The 22,158-nt window shown below is 49.1% G+C and overlaps 1 protein-coding gene across 5 annotated transcripts in view; it reads left to right on the top strand.

Annotated features, from left to right (window-relative positions):
- LOC139538222 (spermatid perinuclear RNA-binding protein-like) overlaps positions 1–22,158 on the top strand; it is a 202,158-nt gene that overhangs the window by 145,264 nt on the left and 34,736 nt on the right. For all 5 annotated transcript variants that reach the window (XM_071340094.1, XM_071340087.1, XM_071340084.1 and 2 more), the window contains exons 12-14: positions 2,542–2,750; positions 7,044–7,187; positions 8,901–9,035. In XM_071340094.1, the coding sequence (XP_071196195.1) occupies positions 2,542–2,750; positions 7,044–7,187; positions 8,901–9,035 (488 nt within the window). The remainder of the gene's footprint in view (positions 1–2,541; positions 2,751–7,043; positions 7,188–8,900; positions 9,036–22,158) is intronic.

Raw genomic sequence — 22,158 nt, 5'->3', positions numbered from 1 at the left:
TATAATAAACTGATCTGGGAACAGGCTGTAATAATCTGATCTGGCACCAGGCTGTAATAAACTGATCTGGGACCAGGCTGTAATAAACTGAGCTGGAACCAGGCTGTAATGAACTGATCTGGGACCAGGCTGTAATAAACTGATCTGGGACCAGGCTGTAATAAACTGATCTGGGACCAGGCTGTAATAAACTGATCTGGGACCAGGCTGTAATAAACGGATCTGGGACCAGGCTGTAATAAACGGATCTGGGACCAGGCTGTAATAAACGGATCTGGGACCAGGCTGTAATAAACTGATCTGGGACCAGGCTGTAATGAACTGATCTGGGACCAGGCTGTAATAAACTGATCTGGGACCAGGCTGTAATAAACTGATCTGGGACCAGGCTTTCCTTTCCCCGTCTCTATCTCTAGTTCTTTCGCTGAAGGCAGATACAACACAACCCACCTGGAAATCAATCATTATTGATTTCTATATTTTCTCTAAGCCATCCAGCTGTCCCTTATCCTGTCTTCCCAGTTAGAGGAAAAGAGATTGGTTAGAAGGAAACAGATTTAGCAATGAGCTTCTGGAATAGAATAGTCAGAATGTGAAGCTGTTGCCTGAGGATTCTATCAAACTGTTTTTGTGTTTTGAGATGGTAGTTGGGTAGTGCTACTATGTTAGAATTAGGCAGAAATGATGGTCTTTGGAATAGGGGGCGATATGGCCAAAATATCATATAATGTGAGTGATCCTAGGGTGCTTTATGAGTAGTGAGTAGTGATCCCAGGGTGCTTTATGAGTAGTGAGTGATCCTAGGGTGCTTTATGAGTAGTGAGTAGTGATCCTAGGGTGCTTTATGAGTAGTGAGTGATCCTAGGGTGCTTTATGAGTAGTGAGTAGTGATCCTAGGGTGCTTTATGAGTAGTGAGTGATCCTAGGGTGCTTTATGAGTAGTGAGTGATCCTAGGGTGCTTTATGAGTAGTGAGTGATCCTAGGGTGCTTTATGAGTAGTGAGTGATCCTAGGGTGCTTTATGAGTAGTGAGTGATCCTAGGGTGCTTTATGAGTAGTGAGTGATCCTAGGGTGCTTTATGAGTAGTGAGTGATCCTAGGGTGCTTTATGAGTAGTGAGTGATCCTAGGGTGCTTTATGAGTAGTGATCCTAGGGTGGCAACACATATATTCTAAGTGATTTCAATGAGTCTTTCTCCATTCTGATTGTTTTATACTGTTCAATTCAACTTCAACCAAAAATAATTTCCTGCATTTTCATAAATTTCTGCATTTCCTGCACTAATTTGAGATCATTTCCACACTGCCACGATATGGGCAAAAATACTAGGCCTTATTTTTAACCAAATGTAGCAATTGGGAATGAGATCAAAACCCTTGGGAGAACGTTTGGAATCATGGAAATAGAATGTTGTTTATAATTCTATAGTTAGAATATAAACAATAGTGGGCACTTTGAATACAGTGTTGTTTGACATGACAACGAATGAAAATGCCATGGATGAGTTAGTGTGACAGGAAACAAAGTGATGTTCCGTGTTTCCTCGGGGACCCTATAATCATTGGCTACATTACATTTTTATTCATATAGCCAACATGTTCATGCTTCACCTATTCCTCTTTGATTTAAAAGATACTATTGCACAAACAACATGCGGATTTAGGCCTACACCAGCACTGGTATCAGGCTGTATTAGCTACGTTTGCTCTGACTCAGTACTGAGTCTGGCCAGCTAACTAGCGATTAGCATTGGTGGCTAACACGATTTAGTTTAACTTGCTAAGAAAATACAAACTAGCTGTTTGCAGATGTAAGAAACACAAACTAATATTGTAATTATAGAACGCTTGTGGATGTATATTAAAATCAAAGTGTAAACAGCATTGTTGTCATCAACATTGTTGTATGTACTGCACTGACCATGCAGACTGAACGCAAGTGTCTCGTGGTCAAGCAACAACAAATGCTCTCCTTGAGTGACGGGGTGTGACCAGGTCTGTGTGGAAAGGGGCGTGGAGTGAGAGGAGAGGGATGACTCAAGTAACGGAGTAAACTATAAAAATAGACGTTACACACAGCTTTTCACATTTAACAAACCAAACATTCAAGTACCGTTAGAGAAGGTGAAGTAAAAACCCAAACCGGTCCGTAAATCAATACCAGTATATAGTAAAATACGGTATACCGCCCAGCTCTACTTTGGAAGCAAGGGTCCCCTTTTGTAATATTCAAAAACACAATACAAAGCTCCAAGGCAACTTCTCATGTACAGTGTTCTGTCAATAAGCATTTATAATATCACCATGTATTTAAGACTGTTGATTGAACAACAATCACTCTTATTTTGTTTACCCTCTCTTGTATCTCTCTCCCTATCTCTCTCTATCACTCTCTGTCTTCCTTTCTCTCTCGCTGTCTCCCTTTCTCTCTCTCCCCCCTTCTCTCTATCTCTCGCTGTCTCCCTTTCTCTATCGCTCCCTTTCTCTCTCTCTCTTTCGTTGTCTCTCCTTTACTCTTTCTCTACTCCACCTATCCTCCAGTCCTCGACAGCAAAGCAATAGACACCAACCAACCAATGAATGCTCTGATGCGTCTGAATCAGATACGTCCAGGTCTGCAGTACAAGCTGCTGTCCCAGTCCGGCCCGGTCCACGCTCCTGTCTTCACCATGTCTGTAGACGTAGACAGCACTGTGCACGAAGCCTCAGGCTCCTCCAAGAAAACCGCCAAGCTGCATGTTGCTGTGAAGGTAAAAGATCCCTATATGCCAGGTCACTGAGAAGAGGTGGATACATGTTGGGAAGGGGAGGTAAATAAAAAGTGTGCGTCGAGGGGGGAATGGGCTAAATAAAGGGCAAGTACCCCTGGTCAACTGAGATGGCGCTGCAGTGGATAGCAGCCGTTTGATAGGCTCCTGATCAATTCTACTATTTAAAAAAAATAATAATAATAATGAAGCTGATCTTAACTTTTTTTGTACATAATGTCTCAGCCATTAATTTCCAATGACTGAAAATCACTTCTGGAGATCAGAAGAGCGATCAATAACCTCGGATTACAATTTCTACTTCGAGTCGGCAGCTCTGGACATTCTGCTTACTCCGGACCAGGATCTAATGCCCGGGATTCAAAAGAGGAAGTGACCGCGCAAAAGAGGCAGACGAGCCGGCATCCTGTTAGCAAACTTAATCACTAGAGAACAAACTTGACGTTCTGTTCAACATTATCCTACCAACGGGACCTGAAGAACTGTAATATTCTATGTTTGACGGCGTCGTGGCTGAACAAGGACATGGGTAATTTACATCTCGCTGGCTTTTCCATGCATCGTCAAGAACGGTCGGCAGCCTTGGGTAAGATGAGGGGGGAGGAGTGTGTCTCTCTGTTAGCAACAGCTGGTGCTCAATCTCTAATATTAAGGAAGTCTTGAGTTTTTGCTTGCCTGAGTTAGAATACCTCATGATAAGCTGTAGACCATACTATATATATCAAGAGTTTTCATCTATATTTTTCGTAGCTGTCTATTTACCACCACAAACTGATGCTGGCACTAAAACCGCACTCAACGAGCTGCAGAGGGCCAGAGGGCCAGAGGGCCAGAAGAGGGCCAGAAGGCCAGAGGGCCATAATCAAACAAGAAAACACACACTCAGAGGCGGCACTTCTCGTGGCCAGGGATTTTAATGCAGGAAAAAAAAATTACCAGCATGTCACCTGTGCAACTAGATGACCTTTACTCCACTCACAGAAACGTATACATGGCTCTTCCTTGCCCTCTGACCATAACTCTATCCTCCTGATCCCTCCTTACAAGAAAAAACTCAAACTGGAAGTACCAGTGGTCCGATGAAGCGGATTCTAAGCTACAGTACTGTTTTGCTAGTACATACTGGAATATGTTCCGGGATTTGTCCGATGGCATTGAAGAGTTTAATAAGTGCATCGACGACGTCGTCCCCACAGTGACCGGACGTACATACGTATCCCAACAACCTCCCCCTCAACGTCAGCAATAGATAGGAGCTGATCCTGGACTACAGGAAACAGAATGCCAAGCACGCCCCATCCACATCGACAGGGCTGTAGCGGAGCGTGTTCGAGAGCTTCTAGTTCCTCTGTGTCCACATCAGTACTGAATTGACATGGTCCAGACACATCAAGACAGTCGTGAAGAAGGCACGACACTGCCTCTTCCCCATCAGGAGGCTGAAAAGGTTTGGCACGGGTCCTCAGATCCTCAATAAGTTCCACAGCTGCACCATTGAGAGCATCTTGACTGGCTGCATCACTTGGTATGGCAACTGCTTGGAATCCGACCGCAAGGCACTACAGAGGGTGGCGCGTACGGCCGAGTACATCACTGAGGCCGAGCTCCCTACCATCCAGTTCCTCTATACCAGGCGGTGTCAGAGGAAGGCCTAAACATTTCTCAAAGATTCCAGCCACCCAATTCATAGACTGTTCTCTCTGCTACCGCACGGTAGGTAGTAACGATGCACCAAGTCTGGAACCAACAGGACCCTGAACAGCTTCTAACCCCCAAGCCATAAGACTGATAAATAGTTAGTCAGAGTAGATATTGATGAACTATTTAACTATCTGCATTGACCCGTTTTGCACTAACTCTTTTGTCTCATCAAACGCTGCTGCTACTGTTTATTATCTATCCTGTTGCTTAGTCATTTGACCCCTACTGTACCTATATGTACATATCTACCTCAATGACCTCGTACCCCTGCACATTGACTCAGTACTGGTACCCAGTGTATATAACTAAGTTATCATTACTCATCGTGTTATTATTATTCTACCTTTCTCTGTAATGTTGGGAAGGTCCCGTATGTAAGCATGTCACTAATGGTCCACACCTGTTGTTTTCGAAGCATGTGACAAATAACATTTGATATGATTTGATTTGTGAGTGTGTTTTACAATGCAGTGTACAGTGTGGGAGTGTTGCAGGCTGTACTTGGCCTACACATTCACCATAGTAGATGGAGCGGTGCTAGAAAGGACTGTGAAACTAAACATCTGGGTCGGTTCAGGTCGGGTCGGTGTGATAGAACTACTAGATAGTACTAATAGTTGTATAGCAGCAACAGCATGGGGGCATTAGTGTTTGTACACAGGGTTACAGTCTAGACAGACAGATAGGTAATATTATTGTATAAGATATAAGTAAGTTAGTAGGCCAGAGACACATCTGTTATGTTGTGTGAGGAGAGGAGTATGTGATTCAGACACATGTGTTGTGTTGTGTTGTGTTGTGTTGTGTTAGCAGAGGAGAGCAGAGGAGAGCAGAGGAGAGCAGAGGAGAGCAGAGGAGAGCAGAGGAGAGCAGAGGTGCAAGTGTCGGTCATGTTGTGTTGTTGGGCTCCGGTTGTGGTCACACAGGGATGACTCTAACCCCCCCGCACCCCTACTGGATACTGTGGGGTAAGGCGGCCAAATCCGTCGAATCCCAAAGTCGTTGTGAACAAAGAGACTCTCCCAAGCATAGAGCTGGGATGATCCTCTATCCTCTAACGATTGCCATAAAAGGTCCTGATGCTACTCTGCTGCTCTCTGCTTCTCCGCTGCTTTGATCTGGCGCCCCGGGGACGCACGCGCAGGGACGCACGCGCAGGGACGCACGCGCAGGGACGTAGCTGAGGACACCGAGGTCCGGACTTTTGTAATGTTTTCGAAAAACTGTTGAGAGTTGAAATGTTTTGAACTTGATTGTGCATCAGCAGTGTTCCTCTTGTAATATGTCACTCAGTTCGGAGGCAGGTAGCCTAGCGGTTAGAGCGTTGGGCCAGTAACTGAAAGGTTGCTGTTTCGAATCCCCGAGCCGACAAGGCTCTGTCGATGTGCCCTTGAGCAAGGCACTCAACCCTAAGTGGTCCTGTAAGTGGCTCTGGATAAGAGGTCTGATAATGACTAGTATAAATCAGCCCATGTCAGTACTACTTTGTTTTATTGGTAAATTAGTCTTGTTAGTCTAGCCAGCTATCTAAACTTGTAATAATCATGGCCGAATTACTGACCTAGCACGCAGGGCACCTCAAGGGGGGCCCACGTTGATTTCTCACTCAAATACAATATGAACAAGGAATACGTCATGCAAAATGTTTAGAATTACAGGAAATTAGCTGTAAAACTGCAACAACAAGAAAGTTCTGTAAAGCAAACATATTTGTTTACCTTTTGTTAATAAAATCCATGTTCTGCTAACAGGTTCCTCTGAGTTCATGTGTAGAGGCTAAGTGTATAGCTAATAGGCTATGTGTTTGTAGATGGACTTCACTAAAACTCAGACCCTGGTAATGGCCCTGTGCGCGCGACTCTGTGTGTATACATGTCTACGTGTGTGCGTGTGTGCGTGTGCGTGTGTGTCCAGCTGCAGCACAATCACCAATTTGGGTCAGACACAAAGGGTGTTCCTGTTCCATCCACACAGAGAAAGGTACCGGTCCACTGACTACAGAAGCCCCAACGGTACTGTGCTGCTGCTGGTGAATTAGCCTGTAGGGAACCTGGTATTATAGTAATACAGTGTTGGAGATTAAACTCAGTCACTCAGAACTGGAATTCAGGACCGACAGTAGTATTGTTAAGAAGTGAATGAACATTGGGATAGTTTTAGAGGAAGGAATCAGAAGTGGTTGGATATGGATTTGTGCCTGACTTGCTTTCATTCCTCTTCATCTCCTCTTCCTCCATCTATTCCTCCCCACTTTCTCACTTCCACCTCTCCTCCTCTTTCTCTTCTAATCCTCCTCCACTTCCCTCTATCGCTCTTCTGCCTCTCCTCCTCTTTCTCTTCTAATCCTCCTCCACTTCCCTCTATCGCTCTTCTGCCTCTCCTCCTCTTTCTCTTCTAATCCTCCTCCACTTCCCTCTATCGCTCTTCTGCCTCTCCTCCTCTTTCTCTTCTAATCCTCCTCCACTTCCCTCTATCGCTCTTCTGCCTCTCCTCCTCTCTTCCTCTTTCTCTTCTAATCCTCCTCCACTTCCCTCTATCGCTCTTCTGCCTATCCTCCTCTCCTCCTCTGTCTAGGTCCTTCAGGCGATGGGTTACCCTACAGGGTTTGATACGGACCTGGACTGCAGTGCAGACGAGAAGTCAGACGGAGAGGGGAGAAGTGAATCGTCCACACACAGCAATAACACAACACACTCAGACAGCTCAAATACACTGGAGGTACACTACACACACACACACACACACACACACACACACACACACACACACACACACACACACACACACACACACACACACACACACACACACACACACACACACTTTACATACTTTATTTGAATCCACCAATCAAATGTATAAGAAAAGGATCCAAACATTTCAAAGGTCCCTGTATGCGTGGCACTCAAGGGTACAGAAAGCATCTCCTTCTCCACACAGCTAGGCTGCCCACGACAGCTGAAACAGAGCAGTACCTAGCCAATTGCTTTGCCCTAGTTTTTGTCTGACCCGCAATCTGGAGGCCACACCCTGCAAGCCTATGTACCTTGCCGAGACTGCCAAATATCAGCGCCACCAGCTTGCACCTACACCCGAGGCATCCCAGCATGCCACGGGGGGCTGGTATTAAGCAGCTTCTTGGCATCCTTCTATGAACAGCAGCCATTTACAACATGGGCAATGGACTCCATTACATTTGACTCATGTAGAATACAAAATGGATCATGGTTTGCAGGGTACCAGAGTGCTAGGTTGTATTTTGTTGACAGTACTTGCAGCCTTAACAGTGAAGGTGAGAATGTCCTTACCAATGGCAGCATTCTGGTACATGGAGACAGAGTGGTTGATTGTCTTTGATGAGCATAACATATCTACATGTATGTGGGTATCCATAATAAATGAACAATGAAAATGTCCCTGTCTCGTAACGGGCACACACACACACACACACACACACACACACACACGCAAGGCCACCAGAAGCAATATACACTACATGACCAAAAGTATGTGGACACCTGCTCGTGGAACATCTCATTCCAAAATCATGGGCATTAATATGGAGTTGGTCCCCCCTTTTTGTTTCTATAACAGCCTCCACTCTTCTGGGAAGGCTTTCCACTAGATGTTGGAACATTGCTGCAGGGACTTTTTTTCCATTCAGCCACAAGAGCATTAGTGAGGTTGGGCACTGATGTTGGGTGGTTAGGCCTGGCTCTCAGTCGGCGTTCCAATTCATCCCAAAGGTGTTCAATGGGGTTGAGGTCAGGGCTCTATGCAGGCCAGTCAAGTTCTTCCACACCGATCTAGTCAAAACATTTCTGTATGGACCTCACTTTGTGCATGGGGGCATTGTCATGGTAAAACAGGAAAGGGCCTTCCCACTGGAAGCATAGATGCCATTGTATTCTGTAGCATTAAGATTTCCATTCACTGGAACTAAGGGGCTTAGACCAAACCATGAAAAACAGCGCCATTATTCCTCCGCCACCAAACTTTACAGTTGGCACAATACATTCGGGCAAGTAGCGTTCTCCTAGCATCCGCCAAACCCAGATTCGTCCATCGGACTGCCATATGGTGAAGCGTGATTCATCACTCCAGAGAACTCGTTTCCACTGTTCCAGAGTCCAATGGTGGCGAGCTTTACACCACTCCAGCCAACGCTTGGCATTGCGCATGGTGATCTTAGGCTTGTGTGCGGCTGCTCGGCCATGGAAACCCATTGTTTGTCTATGGAGAATGCATGGCTGTGTGCTCGATTTTAAACACCTGTCAGCAACAGGTGTGGCTGAAATAGCCAAATCCACTAATTTGAAGGGGTGTCCACATACTTTTGTATATATAGTGTACATTCTCTGGTGATCCAGTGTTGCTGGTTATGTTATCTGTCTGTAATCACATGTTTATTCTGTTCGTGTGGTCTCGCAGGTCCGAACTCAGGGTCCTATTCTGACGGCCAGCGGTAAAAACCCTGTCATGGAGCTCAATGAGAAACGCAGAGGTCTGAAGTACGAGCTCATATCAGAGAGCGGGGGCAGCCATGACAAACGCTTCGCCATGGAGGTGAGGAATGCACCGGCCGTTTCTCCACTGGAACAGTTTATAAGACACACACACACACTGACTCTCTAAGAACTTTGATACAATTCAATGGAGGTTGGTGCACACTAGCTGGCCAGCTCATCAGATACTACATCAGTCCATCAGTCTTTCCCAGAGTAGTGTTGTGTTGTCCCATCCTGTCATTCCTCCCTCCAGAGTAGTGTAGTGTTGTCCCATCCAGTCATTCCTCCCTCCAGAGTAGTGTTGTGTTGTCCCATCCAGTCATTCCTCCCTCCAGAGTAGTGTAGTGTTGTCCCATCCAGTCATTCCTCCCTCCAGAGTAGTGTAGTGTTGTCCCATCCAGTCATTCCTCCCTCCCTCCAGAGTAGTGTAGTGTTGTCCCATCCAGTCATTCCTCCCTCCAGAGTAGTGTAGTGTTGTCCCATCCAGTCATTCCTCCCTCCAGAGTAGTGTTGTGTTGTCCCATCCAGTCATTCCTCCCTCCAGAGTAGTGTAGTGTTGTCCCATCCAGTCATTCCTCCCTCCCTCCAGAGTAGTGTTGTGTTGTCCCATCCAGTCATTCCTCCCTCCAGAGTAGTGTAGTGTTGTCCCATCCAGTCATTCCTCCCTCCAGAGTAGTGTAGTGTTGTCCCATCCAGTCATTCCTCCCTCCAGAGTAGTGTAGTGTTGTCCCATCCAGTCATTCCTCCCTCCAGAGTAGTGTAGTGTTGTCCCATCCAGTCATTCCTCCCTCCCTCCAGAGTAGTGTTGTGTTGTCCCATCCAGTCATTCCTCCCTCCAGAGTAGTGTAGTGTTGTCCCATCCAGTCATTCCCCTCTCCAGAGTAGTGTAGTGTTGTCCCATCCAGTCATTCCTCCCTCCAGAGTAGTGTAGTGTTGTCCCATCCAGTCATTCCTCCCTCCAGAGTAGTGTTGTGTTGTCCCATCCAGTCATTCCTCCCTCCAGAGTAGTGTTGTGTTGTCCCATCCAGTCATTCCTCCCTCCAGAGTAGTGTAGTGTTGTCCCATCCAGTCATTCCTCCCTCCAGAGTAGTGTAGTGTTGTCCCATCCAGTCATTCCTCCCTCCAGAGTAGTGTAGTGTTGTCCCATCCAGTCATTCCTCCCTCCAGAGTAGTGTAGTGTTGTCCCATCCAGTCATTCCTCCCTCCCTCCAGAGTAGTGTTGTGTTGTCCCATCCAGTCATTCCTCCCTCCAGAGTAGTGTAGTGTTGTCCCATCCAGTCATTCCCCTCTCCAGAGTAGTGTAGTGTTGTCCCATCCAGTCATTCCTCCCTCCAGAGTAGTGTAGTGTTGTCCCATCCAGTCATTCCTCCCTCCAGAGTAGTGTAGTGTTGTCCCATCCAGTCATTCCTCCCTCCAGAGTAGTGTAGTGTTGTCCCATCCAGTCATTCCTCCCTCCCTCCAGAGTAGTGTTGTGTTGTCCCATCCAGTCATTCCTCCCTCCAGAGTAGTGTAGTGTTGTCCCATCCAGTCATTCCCCTCTCCAGAGTAGTGTAGTGTTGTCCCATCCAGTCATTCCTCCCTCCAGAGTAGTGTAGTGTTGTCCCATCCAGTCATTCCTCCCTCCAGAGTAGTGTTGTGTTGTCCCATCCAGTCATTCCTCCCTCCAGAGTAGTGTTGTGTTGTCCCATCCAGTCATTCCTCCCTCCAGAGTAGTGTAGTGTTGTCCCATCCAGTCATTCCTCCCTCCAGAGTAGTGTAGTGTTGTCCCATCCAGTCATTCCTCCCTCCAGAGTAGTGTAGTGTTGTCCCATCCAGTCATTCCTCCCTCCAGAGTAGTGTAGTGTTGTCCCATCCAGTCATTCCTCCCTCCCTCCAGAGTAGTGTTGTGTTGTCCCATCCAGTCATTCCTCCCTCCAGAGTAGTGTAGTGTTGTCCCATCCAGTCATTCCCCTCTCCAGAGTAGTGTAGTGTTGTCCCATCCAGTCATTCCTCCCTCCAGAGTAGTGTAGTGTTGTCCCATCCAGTCATTCCTCCCTCCAGAGTAGTGTTGTGTTGTCCCATCCAGTCATTCCTCCCTCCAGAGTAGTGTAGTGTTGTCCCATCCAGTCATTCCTCCCTCCAGAGTAGTGTTGTGTTGTCCCATCCAGTCATTCCTCCCTCCAGAGTAGTGTAGTGTTGTCCCATCCAGTCATTCCTCCCTCCAGAGTAGTGTAGTGTTGTCCCATCCAGTCATTCCTCCCTCCAGAGTAGTGTAGTGTTGTCCCATCCAGTCATTCCTCCCTCCAGAGTAGTGTAGTGTTGTCCCATCCAGTCATTCCTCCCTCCAGAGTAGTGTAGTGTTGTCCCATCCATTCCTCCCTCCCTCCAGAGTAGTGTAGTGTTGTCCCATCCAGTCATTCCTCCCTCCAGAGTAGTGTAGTGTTGTCCCATCCAGTCATTCCTCCCTCCAGAGTAGTGTTGTGTTGTCCCATCCAGTCATTCCTCCCTCTCTCCAGAGTAGTGTAGTCCCATCCAGTCATTCCTCCCTCCAGAGTAGTGTAGTGTTGTCCCATCCAGTCATTCCTCCCTCCAGAGTAGTGTAGTGTAGTGTTGTCCCATCCAGTCATTCCTCCCTCCAGAGTAGTGTTGTGTTGTCCCATCCAGTCATTCCTCCCTCCAGAGTAGTGTAGTGTTGTCCCATCCAGTCATTCCTCCCTCCAGAGTAGTGTAGTGTTGTCCCATCCAGTCATTCCTCCCTCCAGAGTAGTGTTGTGTTGTCCCATCCAGTCATTCCTCCCTCTCTCCAGAGTAGTGTAGTCCCATCCAGTCATTCCTCCCTCTCTCCAGAGTAGTGTAGTCCCATCCAGTCATTCCTCCCTCCAGAGTAGTGTAGTGTTGTCCCATCCAGTCATTCCTCCCTCCAGAGTAGTGTAGTGTAGTGTTGTCCCATCCAGTCATTCCTCCCTCCAGAGTAGTGTAGTGTTGTCCCATCCAGTCATTCCTCCCTCCAGAGTAGTGTTGTGTTGTCCCATCCAGTCATTCCTCCCTCCAGAGTAGTGTAGTGTTGTCCCATCCAGTCATTCCTCCCTCCAGAGTAGTGTAGTGTTGTCCCATCCATTCCTCCCTCCCTCCAGAGTAGTGTAGTGTTGTCCCATCCAGTCATTCCTCCCTCCAGAGTAGTGTAGTGTTGTCCCATCCAGTCATTCCTCCCTCCAGAGTAGTGTAGTGTTGTCCCATCCAGTCATTCCTCCCTCCAGAGTAGTGCTGTGTTGTCCCATCCAGTCATTCCTCCCTCCAGAGTAGTGTTGTGTTGTCCCATCCAGTCATTCCTCCCTCTCTCCAGAGTAGTGTAGTCCCATCCAGTCATTCCTCCCTCCAGAGTAGTGTAGTGTTGTCCCATCCAGTCATTCCTCCCTCCAGAGTAGTGTAGTGTAGTGTTGTCCCATCCAGTCATTCCTCCCTCCAGAGTAGTGTTGTGTTGTCCCATCCAGTCATTCCGCCCTCCAGAGTAGTGTAGTGTTGTCCCATCCAGTCATTCCTCCCTCCAGAGTAGTGTAGTGTTGTCCCATCCAGTCATTCCTCCCTCCAGAGTAGTGTAGTGTTGTCCCATCCAGGCATTCCTCCCTCCAGAGTAGTGTAGTGTTGTCCCATCCAGTCATTCCTCCCTCCAGAGTAGTGTAGTGTTGTCCCATCCAGTCATTCCTCCCTCCAGAGTAGTGTTGTGTTGTCCCATCCAGTCATTCCTCCCTCCAGAGTAGTGTAGTGTTGTCCCATCCAGTCATTCCTCCCTCCCTCCAGAGTAGTGTAGTGTTGTCCCATCCAGTCATTCCTCCCTCCAGAGTAGTGTTGTGTTGTCCCATCCAGTCATTCCTCCCTCCAGAGTAGTGTAGTGTTGTCCCATCCAGTCATCCCTCCCTCCAGAGTAGTGTAGTGTTGTCCCATCCAGTCATTCCTCCCTCCAGAGTAGTGCTGTGTTGTCCCATCCAGTCATTCCTCCCTCCAGAGTAGTGTTGTGTTGTCCCATCCAGTCATTCCTCCCTCTCTCCAGAGTAGTGTAGTCCCATCCAGTCATTCCTCCCTCCAGAGTAGTGTAGTGTTGTCCCATCCAGTCATTCCTCCCTCCAGAGTAGTGTAGTGTAGTGTTGTCCCATCCAGTCATTCCTCCCTCCAGAGTAGTGTTGTGTTGTCCCATCCAGTCATTCCGCCCTCCAGAGTAGTGTAGTGTTGTCCCATCCAGTCATTCCTCCCTCCAGAGTAGTGTAGTGTTGTCCCATCCAGTCATTCCTCCCTCCAGAGTAGTGTAGTGTTGTCCCATCCAGGCATTCCTCCCTCCAGAGTAGTGTAGTGTTGTCCCATCCAGTCATTCCTCCCTCCAGAGTAGTGTAGTGTTGTCCCATCCAGTCATTCCTCCCTCCAGAGTAGTGTTGTGTTGTCCCATCCAGTCATTCCTCCCTCCAGAGTAGTGTAGTGTTGTCCCATCCAGTCATTCCTCCCTCCCTCCAGAGTAGTGTAGTGTTGTCCCATCCAGTCATTCCTCCCTCCAGAGTAGTGTTGTGTTGTCCCATCCAGTCATTCCTCCCTCCAGAGTAGTGTAGTGTTGTCCCATCCAGTCATTCCTCCCTCCCTCCAGAGTAGTGTAGTGTTGTCCCATCCAGTCATTCCTCCCTCCCTCCAGAGTAGAGTAGTGTTGTCCCATCCAGTCATTCCTCCCTCCAGAGTAGTGTTGTGTTGTCCCATCCAGTCATTCCTCCCTCCAGAGTAGTGTAGTGTTGTCCCATCCAGTCATTCCTCCCTCCAGAGTAGTGTAGTGTTGTCCCATCCAGTCATTCCTCCCTCCAGAGTAGTGTTGTGTTGTCCCATCCAGTCATTCCTCCCTCCAGAGTAGTGTAGTGTTGTCCCATCCAGTCATTCCTCCCTCCCTCCAGAGTAGTGTAGTGTTGTCCCATCCAGTCATTCCTCCCTCCAGAGTAGTGTTGTGTTGTCCCATCCAGTCATTCCTCCCTCCAGAGTAGTGTTGTGTTGTCCCATCCAGTCATTCCCCTCTCCAGAGTAGTGTAGTGTTGTCCCATCCAGTCATTCCTCCCTCCAGAGTAGTGTAGTGTTGTCCCATCCAGTCATTCCTCCCTCCAGAGTAGTGTTGTGTTGTCCCATCCAGTCATTCCTCCCTCCAGAGTAGTGTAGTGTTGTCCCATCCAGTCATTCCTCCCTCCAGAGTAGTGTAGTGTTGTCCCATCCAGTCATTCCTCCCTCCAGAGTAGTGTTGTGTTGTCCCATCCAGTCATTCCTCCCTCCAGAGTAGTGTAGTGTTGTCCCATCCAGTCATTCCTCCCTCCCTCCAGAGTAGTGTAGTGTTGTCCCATCCAGTCATTCCTCCCTCCAGAGTAGTGTTGTGTTGTCCCATCCAGTCATTCCTCCCTCCAGAGTAGTGTAGTGTTGTCCCATCCAGTCATTCCTCCCTCCCTCCAGAGTAGTGTAGTGTTGTCCCATCCAGTCATTCCTCCCTCCCTCCAGAGTAGAGTAGTGTTGTCCCATCCAGTCATTCCTCCCTCCAGAGTAGTGTTGTGTTGTCCCATCCAGTCATTCCTCCCTCCAGAGTAGTGTAGTGTTGTCCCATCCAGTCATTCCTCCCTCCAGAGTAGTGTAGTGTTGTCCCATCCAGTCATTCCTCCCTCCAGAGTAGTGTTGTGTTGTCCCATCCAGTCATTCCTCCCTCCAGAGTAGTGTAGTGTTGTCCCATCCAGTCATTCCTCCCTCCCTCCAGAGTAGTGTAGTGTTGTCCCATCCAGTCATTCCTCCCTCCAGAGTAGTGTTGTGTTGTCCCATCCAGTCATTCCTCCCTCCAGAGTAGTGTAGTGTTGTCCCATCCAGTCATTCCTCCCTCCCTCCAGAGTAGTGTAGTGTTGTCCCATCCAGTCATTCCTCCCTCCCTCCAGAGTAGAGTAGTGTTGTCCCATCCAGTCATTCCTCCCTCCAGAGTAGTGTTGTGTTGTCCCATCCAGTCATTCCCCTCTCCAGAGTAGTGTAGTGTTGTCCCATCCAGTCATTCCTCCCTCCAGAGTAGTGTAGTGTTGTCCCATCCAGTCATTCCTCCCTCCAGAGTAGTGTTGTGTTGTCCCATCCAGTCATTCCTCCCTCCAGAGTAGTGTAGTGTTGTCCCATCCAGTCATTCCTCCCTCCAGAGTAGTGTTGTGTTGTCCCATCCAGTCATTCCTCCCTCCAGAGTAGTGTAGTGTTGTCCCATCCAGTCATTCCTCCCTCCAGAGTAGTGTAGTGTTGTCCCATCCAGTCATTCCTCCCTCCAGAGTAGTGTAGTGTTGTCCCATCCAGTCATTCCTCCCTCCAGAGTAGTGTAGTGTTGTCCCATCCAGTCATTCCTCCCTCCAGAGTAGTGTAGTGTTGTCCCATCCAGTCATTCCTCCCTCCAGAGTAGTGTAGTGTTGTCCCATCCATTCCTCCCTCCCTCCAGAGTAGTGTAGTGTTGTCCCATCCAGTCATTCCTCCCTCCAGAGTAGTGTTGTGTTGTCCCATCCAGTCATTCCTCCCTCCAGAGTAGTGTTGTGTTGTCCCATCCAGTCATTCCTCCCTCCAGAGTAGTGTTGTGTTGTCCCATCCAGTCATTCCTCCCTCTCTCCAGAGTAGTGTAGTCCCATCCAGTCATTCCTCCCTCTCTCCAGAGTAGTGTAGTCCCATCCAGTCATTCCTCCCTCCAGAGTAGTGTAGTGTTGTCCCATCCAGTCATTCCTCCCTCCAGAGTAGTGTAGTGTAGTGTTGTCCCATCCAGTCATTCCTCCCTCCAGAGTAGTGTAGTGTTGTCCCATCCAGTCATTCCTCCCTCCAGAGTAGTGTTGTGTTGTCCCATCCAGGCATTCCTCCCTCCAGAGTAGTGTAGTGTTGTCCCATCCAGTCATTCCTCCCTCCAGAGTAGTGTAGTGTTGTCCCATCCAGTCATTCCTCCCTCCAGAGTAGTGTTGTGTTGTCCCATCGTCATTCCTCCCTCCAGAGTAGTGTAGTGTTGTCCCATCCAGTCATTCCTCCCTCCCTCCAGAGTAGAGTAGTGTTGTCCCATCCAGTCATTCCTCCCTCCAGAGTAGTGTTGTGTTGTCCCATCCAGTCATTCCCCTCTCCAGAGTAGTGTAGTGTTGTCCCATCCAGTCATTCCTCCCTCCAGAGTAGTGTAGTGTTGTCCCATCCAGTCATTCCTCCCTCCAGAGTAGTGTTGTGTTGTCCCATCCAGTCATTCCTCCCTCCAGAGTAGTGTAGTGTTGTCCCATCCAGTCATTCCTCCCTCCAGAGTAGTGTTGTGTTGTCCCATCCAGTCATTCCTCCCTCCAGAGTAGTGTAGTGTTGTCCCATCCAGTCATTCCTCCCTCCAGAGTAGTGTAGTGTTGTCCCATCCAGTCATTCCTCCCTCCAGAGTAGTGTAGTGTTGTCCCATCCAGTCATTCCTCCCTCCAGAGTAGTGTAGTGTTGTCCCATCCAGTCATTCCTCCCTCCAGAGTAGTGTAGTGTTGTCCCATCCAGTCATTCCTCCCTCCAGAGTAGTGTAGTGTTGTCCCATCCATTCCTCCCTCCCTCCAGAGTAGTGTAGTGTTGTCCCATCCAGTCATTCCTCCCTCCAGAGTAGTGTTGTGTTGTCCCATCCAGTCATTCCTCCCTCCAGAGTAGTGTTGTGTTGTCCCATCCAGTCATTCCTCCCTCCAGAGTAGTGTTGTGTTGTCCCATCCAGTCATTCCTCCCTCTCTCCAGAGTAGTGTAGTCCCATCCAGTCATTCCTCCCTCTCTCCAGAGTAGTGTAGTCCCATCCAGTCATTCCTCCCTCCAGAGTAGTGTAGTGTTGTCCCATCCAGTCATTCCTCCCTCCAGAGTAGTGTAGTGTAGTGTTGTCCCATCCAGTCATTCCTCCCTCCAGAGTAGTGTAGTGTTGTCCCATCCAGTCATTCCTCCCTCCAGAGTAGTGTTGTGTTGTCCCATCCAGGCATTCCTCCCTCCAGAGTAGTGTAGTGTTGTCCCATCCAGTCATTCCTCCCTCCAGAGTAGTGTAGTGTTGTCCCATCCAGTCATTCCTCCCTCCAGAGTAGTGTTGTGTTGTCCCATCGTCATTCCTCCCTCCAGAGTAGTGTAGTGTTGTCCCATCCAGTCATTCCTCCCTCCAGAGTAGTGTAGTGTTGTCCCATCCAGTCATTCCTCCCTCCAGAGTAGTGTAGTGTTGTCCCATCCAGTCATTCCTCCCTCCAGAGTAGTGTAGTGTTGTCCCATCCAGTCATTCCTCCCTCCAGAGTAGTGTAGTGTTGTCCCATCCAGTCATTCCTCCCTCCAGAGTAGTGTAGTCCCATCCAGTCATTCCTCCCTCCAGAGTAGTGTTGTGTTGTCCCATCCAGTCATTCCTCCCTCTCTCCAGAGTAGTGTTGTGTTGTCCCATCCAGTCATTCCTCCCTCTCTCCAGAGTAGTGTAGTGTTGTCCCATCCAGTCATTCCCCTCTCCAGAGTAGTGTAGTGTTGTCCCATCCAGTCATTCCTCCCTCCAGAGTAGTGTAGTGTTGTCCCATCCAGTCATTCCTCCCTCCAGAGTAGTGTTGTGTTGTCCCATCCAGTCATTCCTCCATCCAGAGTAGTGTTGTGTTGTCCCATCCAGTCATTCCTCCCTCCAGAGTAGTGTAGTGTTGTCCCATCCAGTCATTCCTCCCTCCAGAGTAGTGTAGTGTTGTCCCATCCAGTCATTCCTCCCTCCAGAGTAGTGTAGTGTTGTCCCATCCAGTCATTCCTCCCTCCAGAGTAGTGTAGTGTTGTCCCATCCAGTCATTCCTCCCTCCCTCCAGAGTAGTGTTGTGTTGTCCCATCCAGTCATTCCTCCCTCCAGAGTAGTGTAGTGTTGTCCCATCCAGTCATTCCCCTCTCCAGAGTAGTGTAGTGTTGTCCCATCCAGTCATTCCTCCCTCCAGAGTAGTGTTGTGTTGTCCCATCCAGTCATTCCTCCCTCTCTCCAGAGTAGTGTAGTCCCATCCAGTCATTCCTCCCTCCAGAGTAGTGTAGTGTTGTCCCATCCAGTCATTCCTCCCTCCAGAGTAGTGTTGTGTTGTCCCATCCAGTCATTCCTCCCTCCAGAGTAGTGTAGTGTTGTCCCATCCAGTCATTCCTCCCTCCAGAGTAGTGTAGTGTTGTCCCATCCAGTCATTCCTCCCTCCAGAGTAGTGTAGTGTTGTCCCATCCAGTCATTCCTCCCTCCAGAGTAGTGTAGTGTTGTCCCATCCAGTCATTCCTCCCTCCCTCCAGAGTAGTGTTGTGTTGTCCCATCCAGTCATTCCTCCCTCCAGAGTAGTGTAGTGTTGTCCCATCCAGTCATTCCCCTCTCCAGAGTAGTGTAGTGTTGTCCCATCCAGTCATTCCTCCCTCCAGAGTAGTGTAGTGTTGTCCCATCCAGTCATTCCTCCCTCCAGAGTAGTGTTGTGTTGTCCCATCCAGTCATTCCTCCCTCCAGAGTAGTGTTGTGTTGTCCCATCCAGTCATTCCTCCCTCCAGAGTAGTGTAGTGTTGTCCCATCCAGTCATTCCTCCCTCCAGAGTAGTGTAGTGTTGTCCCATCCAGTCATTCCTCCCTCCAGAGTAGTGTAGTGTTGTCCCATCCAGTCATTCCTCCCTCCAGAGTAGTGTAGTGTTGTCCCATCCAGTCATTCCTCCCTCCCTCCAGAGTAGTGTTGTGTTGTCCCATCCAGTCATTCCTCCCTCCAGAGTAGTGTAGTGTTGTCCCATCCAGTCATTCCCCTCTCCAGAGTAGTGTAGTGTTGTCCCATCCAGTCATTCCTCCCTCCAGAGTAGTGTAGTGTTGTCCCATCCAGTCATTCCTCCCTCCAGAGTAGTGTTGTGTTGTCCCATCCAGTCATTCCTCCCTCCAGAGTAGTGTAGTGTTGTCCCATCCAGTCATTCCTCCCTCCAGAGTAGTGTAGTGTTGTCCCATCCAGTCATTCCTCCCTCCAGAGTAGTGTTGTGTTGTCCCATCCAGTCATTCCTCCCTCCAGAGTAGTGTAGTGTTGTCCCATCCAGTCATTCCTCCCTCCAGAGTAGTGTAGTGTTGTCCCATCCAGTCATTCCTCCCTCCAGAGTAGTGTAGTGTTGTCCCATCCAGTCATTCCTCCCTCCAGAGTAGTGTAGTGTTGTCCCATCCAGTCATTCCTCCCTCCAGAGTAGTGTAGTGTTGTCCCATCCATTCCTCCCTCCCTCCAGAGTAGTGTAGTGTTGTCCCATCCAGTCATTCCTCCCTCCAGAGTAGTGTAGTGTTGTCCCATCCAGTCATTCCTCCCTCCAGAGTAGTGTTGTGTTGTCCCATCCAGTCATTCCTCCCTCTCTCCAGAGTAGTGTAGTCCCATCCAGTCATTCCTCCCTCCAGAGTAGTGTAGTGTTGTCCCATCCAGTCATTCCTCCCTCCAGAGTAGTGTAGTGTAGTGTTGTCCCATCCAGTCATTCCTCCCTCTCTCCAGAGTAGTGTAGTCCCATCCAGTCATTCCTCCCTCCAGAGTAGTGTAGTGTTGTCCCATCCAGTCATTCCTCCCTCCAGAGTAGTGTAGTGTTGTGTTGTCCCATCCAGTCATTCCTCCCTCCAGAGTAGTGTAGTGTTGTCCCATCCAGTCATTCCTCCCTCCAGAGTAGTGTAGTGTTGTCCCATCCAGTCATTCCTCCCTCCAGAGTAGTGTTGTGTTGTCCCATCCAGTCATTCCTCCCTCTCTCCAGAGTAGTGTAGTCCCATCCAGTCATTCCTCCCTCCAGAGTAGTGTAGTGTTGTCCCATCCAGTCATTCCTCCCTCCAGAGTAGTGTAGTGTAGTGTTGTCCCATCCAGTCATTCCTCCCTCCAGAGTAGTGTAGTGTTGTCCCATCCAGTCATTCCTCCCTCCAGAGTAGTGTTGTGTTGTCCCATCCAGTCATTCCTCCCTCCAGAGTAGTGTAGTGTTGTCCCATCCAGTCATTCCTCCCTCCAGAGTAGTGTAGTGTTGTCCCATCCATTCCTCCCTCCCTCCAGAGTAGTGTAGTGTTGTCCCATCCAGTCATTCCTCCCTCCAGAGTAGTGTAGTGTTGTCCCATCCAGTCATTCCTCCCTCCAGAGTAGTGTAGTGTTGTCCCATCCAGTCATTCCTCCCTCCAGAGTAGTGTAGTGTTGTCCCATCCAGTCATTCCTCCCTCCAGAGTAGTGCTGTGTTGTCCCATCCAGTCATTCCTCCCTCCAGAGTAGTGTTGTGTTGTCCCATCCAGTCATTCCTCCCTCTCTCCAGAGTAGTGTAGTCCCATCCAGTCATTCCTCCCTCCAGAGTAGTGTAGTGTTGTCCCATCCAGTCATTCCTCCCTCCAGAGTAGTGTAGTGTAGTGTTGTCCCATCCAGTCATTCCTCCCTCCAGAGTAGTGTTGTGTTGTCCCATCCAGTCATTCCTCCCTCCAGAGTAGTGTTGTGTTGTCCCATCCAGTCATTCCTCCCTCCAGAGTAGTGTAGTGTTGTCCCATCCAGTCATTCCTCCCTCCAGAGTAGTGTAGTGTTGTCCCATCCAGTCATTCCTCCCTCCAGAGTAGTGTAGTGTTGTCCCATCCAGTCATTCCTCCCTCCAGAGTAGTGTAGTGTTGTCCCATCCAGTCATTCCTCCCTCCAGAGTAGTGTAGTGTTGTCCCATCCAGTCATTCCTCCCTCCAGAGTAGTGTTGTGTTGTCCCATCCAGTCATTCCTCCCTCCAGAGTAGTGTAGTGTTGTCCCATCCAGTCATTCCTCCCTCCCTCCAGAGTAGTGTAGTGTTGTCCCATCCAGTCATTCCTCCCTCCAGAGTAGTGTTGTGTTGTCCCATCCAGTCATTCCTCCCTCCAGAGTAGTGTAGTGTTGTCCCATCCAGTCATTCCTCCCTCCCTCCAGAGTAGTGTAGTGTTGTCCCATCCAGTCATTCCTCCCTCCCTCCAGAGTAGAGTAGTGTTGTCCCATCCAGTCATTCCTCCCTCCAGAGTAGTGTTGTGTTGTCCCATCCAGTCATTCCTCCCTCCAGAGTAGTGTAGTGTTGTCCCATCCAGTCATTCCTCCCTCCAGAGTAGTGTAGTGTTGTCCCATCCAGTCATTCCTCCCTCCAGAGTAGTGTTGTGTTGTCCCATCCAGTCATTCCTCCCTCCAGAGTAGTGTAGTGTTGTCCCATCCAGTCATTCCTCCCTCCCTCCAGAGTAGTGTAGTGTTGTCCCATCCAGTCATTCCTCCCTCCAGAGTAGTGTTGTGTTGTCCCATCCAGTCATTCCTCCCTCCAGAGTAGTGTAGTGTTGTCCCATCCAGTCATTCCTCCCTCCCTCCAGAGTAGTGTAGTGTTGTCCCATCCAGTCATTCCTCCCTCCCTCCAGAGTAGAGTAGTGTTGTCCCATCCAGTCATTCCTCCCTCCAGAGTAGTGTTGTGTTGTCCCATCCAGTCATTCCCCTCTCCAGAGTAGTGTAGTGTTGTCCCATCCAGTCATTCCTCCCTCCAGAGTAGTGTAGTGTTGTCCCATCCAGTCATTCCTCCCTCCAGAGTAGTGTTGTGTTGTCCCATCCAGTCATTCCTCCCTCCAGAGTAGTGTAGTGTTGTCCCATCCAGTCATTCCTCCCTCCAGAGTAGTGTTGTGTTGTCCCATCCAGTCATTCCTCCCTCCAGAGTAGTGTAGTGTTGTCCCATCCAGTCATTCCTCCCTCCAGAGTAGTGTAGTGTTGTCCCATCCAGTCATTCCTCCCTCCAGAGTAGTGTAGTGTTGTCCCATCCAGTCATTCCTCCCTCCAGAGTAGTGTAGTGTTGTCCCATCCAGTCATTCCTCCCTCCAGAGTAGTGTAGTGTTGTCCCATCCAGTCATTCCTCCCTCCAGAGTAGTGTAGTGTTGTCCCATCCATTCCTCCCTCCCTCCAGAGTAGTGTAGTGTTGTCCCATCCAGTCATTCCTCCCTCCAGAGTAGTGTTGTGTTGTCCCATCCAGTCATTCCTCCCTCCAGAGTAGTGTTGTGTTGTCCCATCCAGTCATTCCTCCCTCTCTCCAGAGTAGTGTAGTCCCATCCAGTCATTCCTCCCTCTCTCCAGAGTAGTGTAGTCCCATCCAGTCATTCCTCCCTCCAGAGTAGTGTAGTGTTGTCCCATCCAGTCATTCCTCCCTCCAGAGTAGTGTAGTGTTGTCCCATCCAGTCATTCCTCCCTCCAGAGTAGTGTAGTGTAGTGTTGTCCCATCCAGTCATTC

Source organism: Salvelinus alpinus, chromosome 1 (genome assembly GCF_045679555.1).
Source record: "Salvelinus alpinus chromosome 1, SLU_Salpinus.1, whole genome shotgun sequence".
NCBI classification, from domain to species: Eukaryota; Metazoa; Chordata; class Actinopteri; order Salmoniformes; family Salmonidae; genus Salvelinus; species Salvelinus alpinus.
The sequence above is the reverse complement of the archived record's forward strand: the minus strand, read 5'-3'. Positions and strand labels throughout refer to the sequence as shown.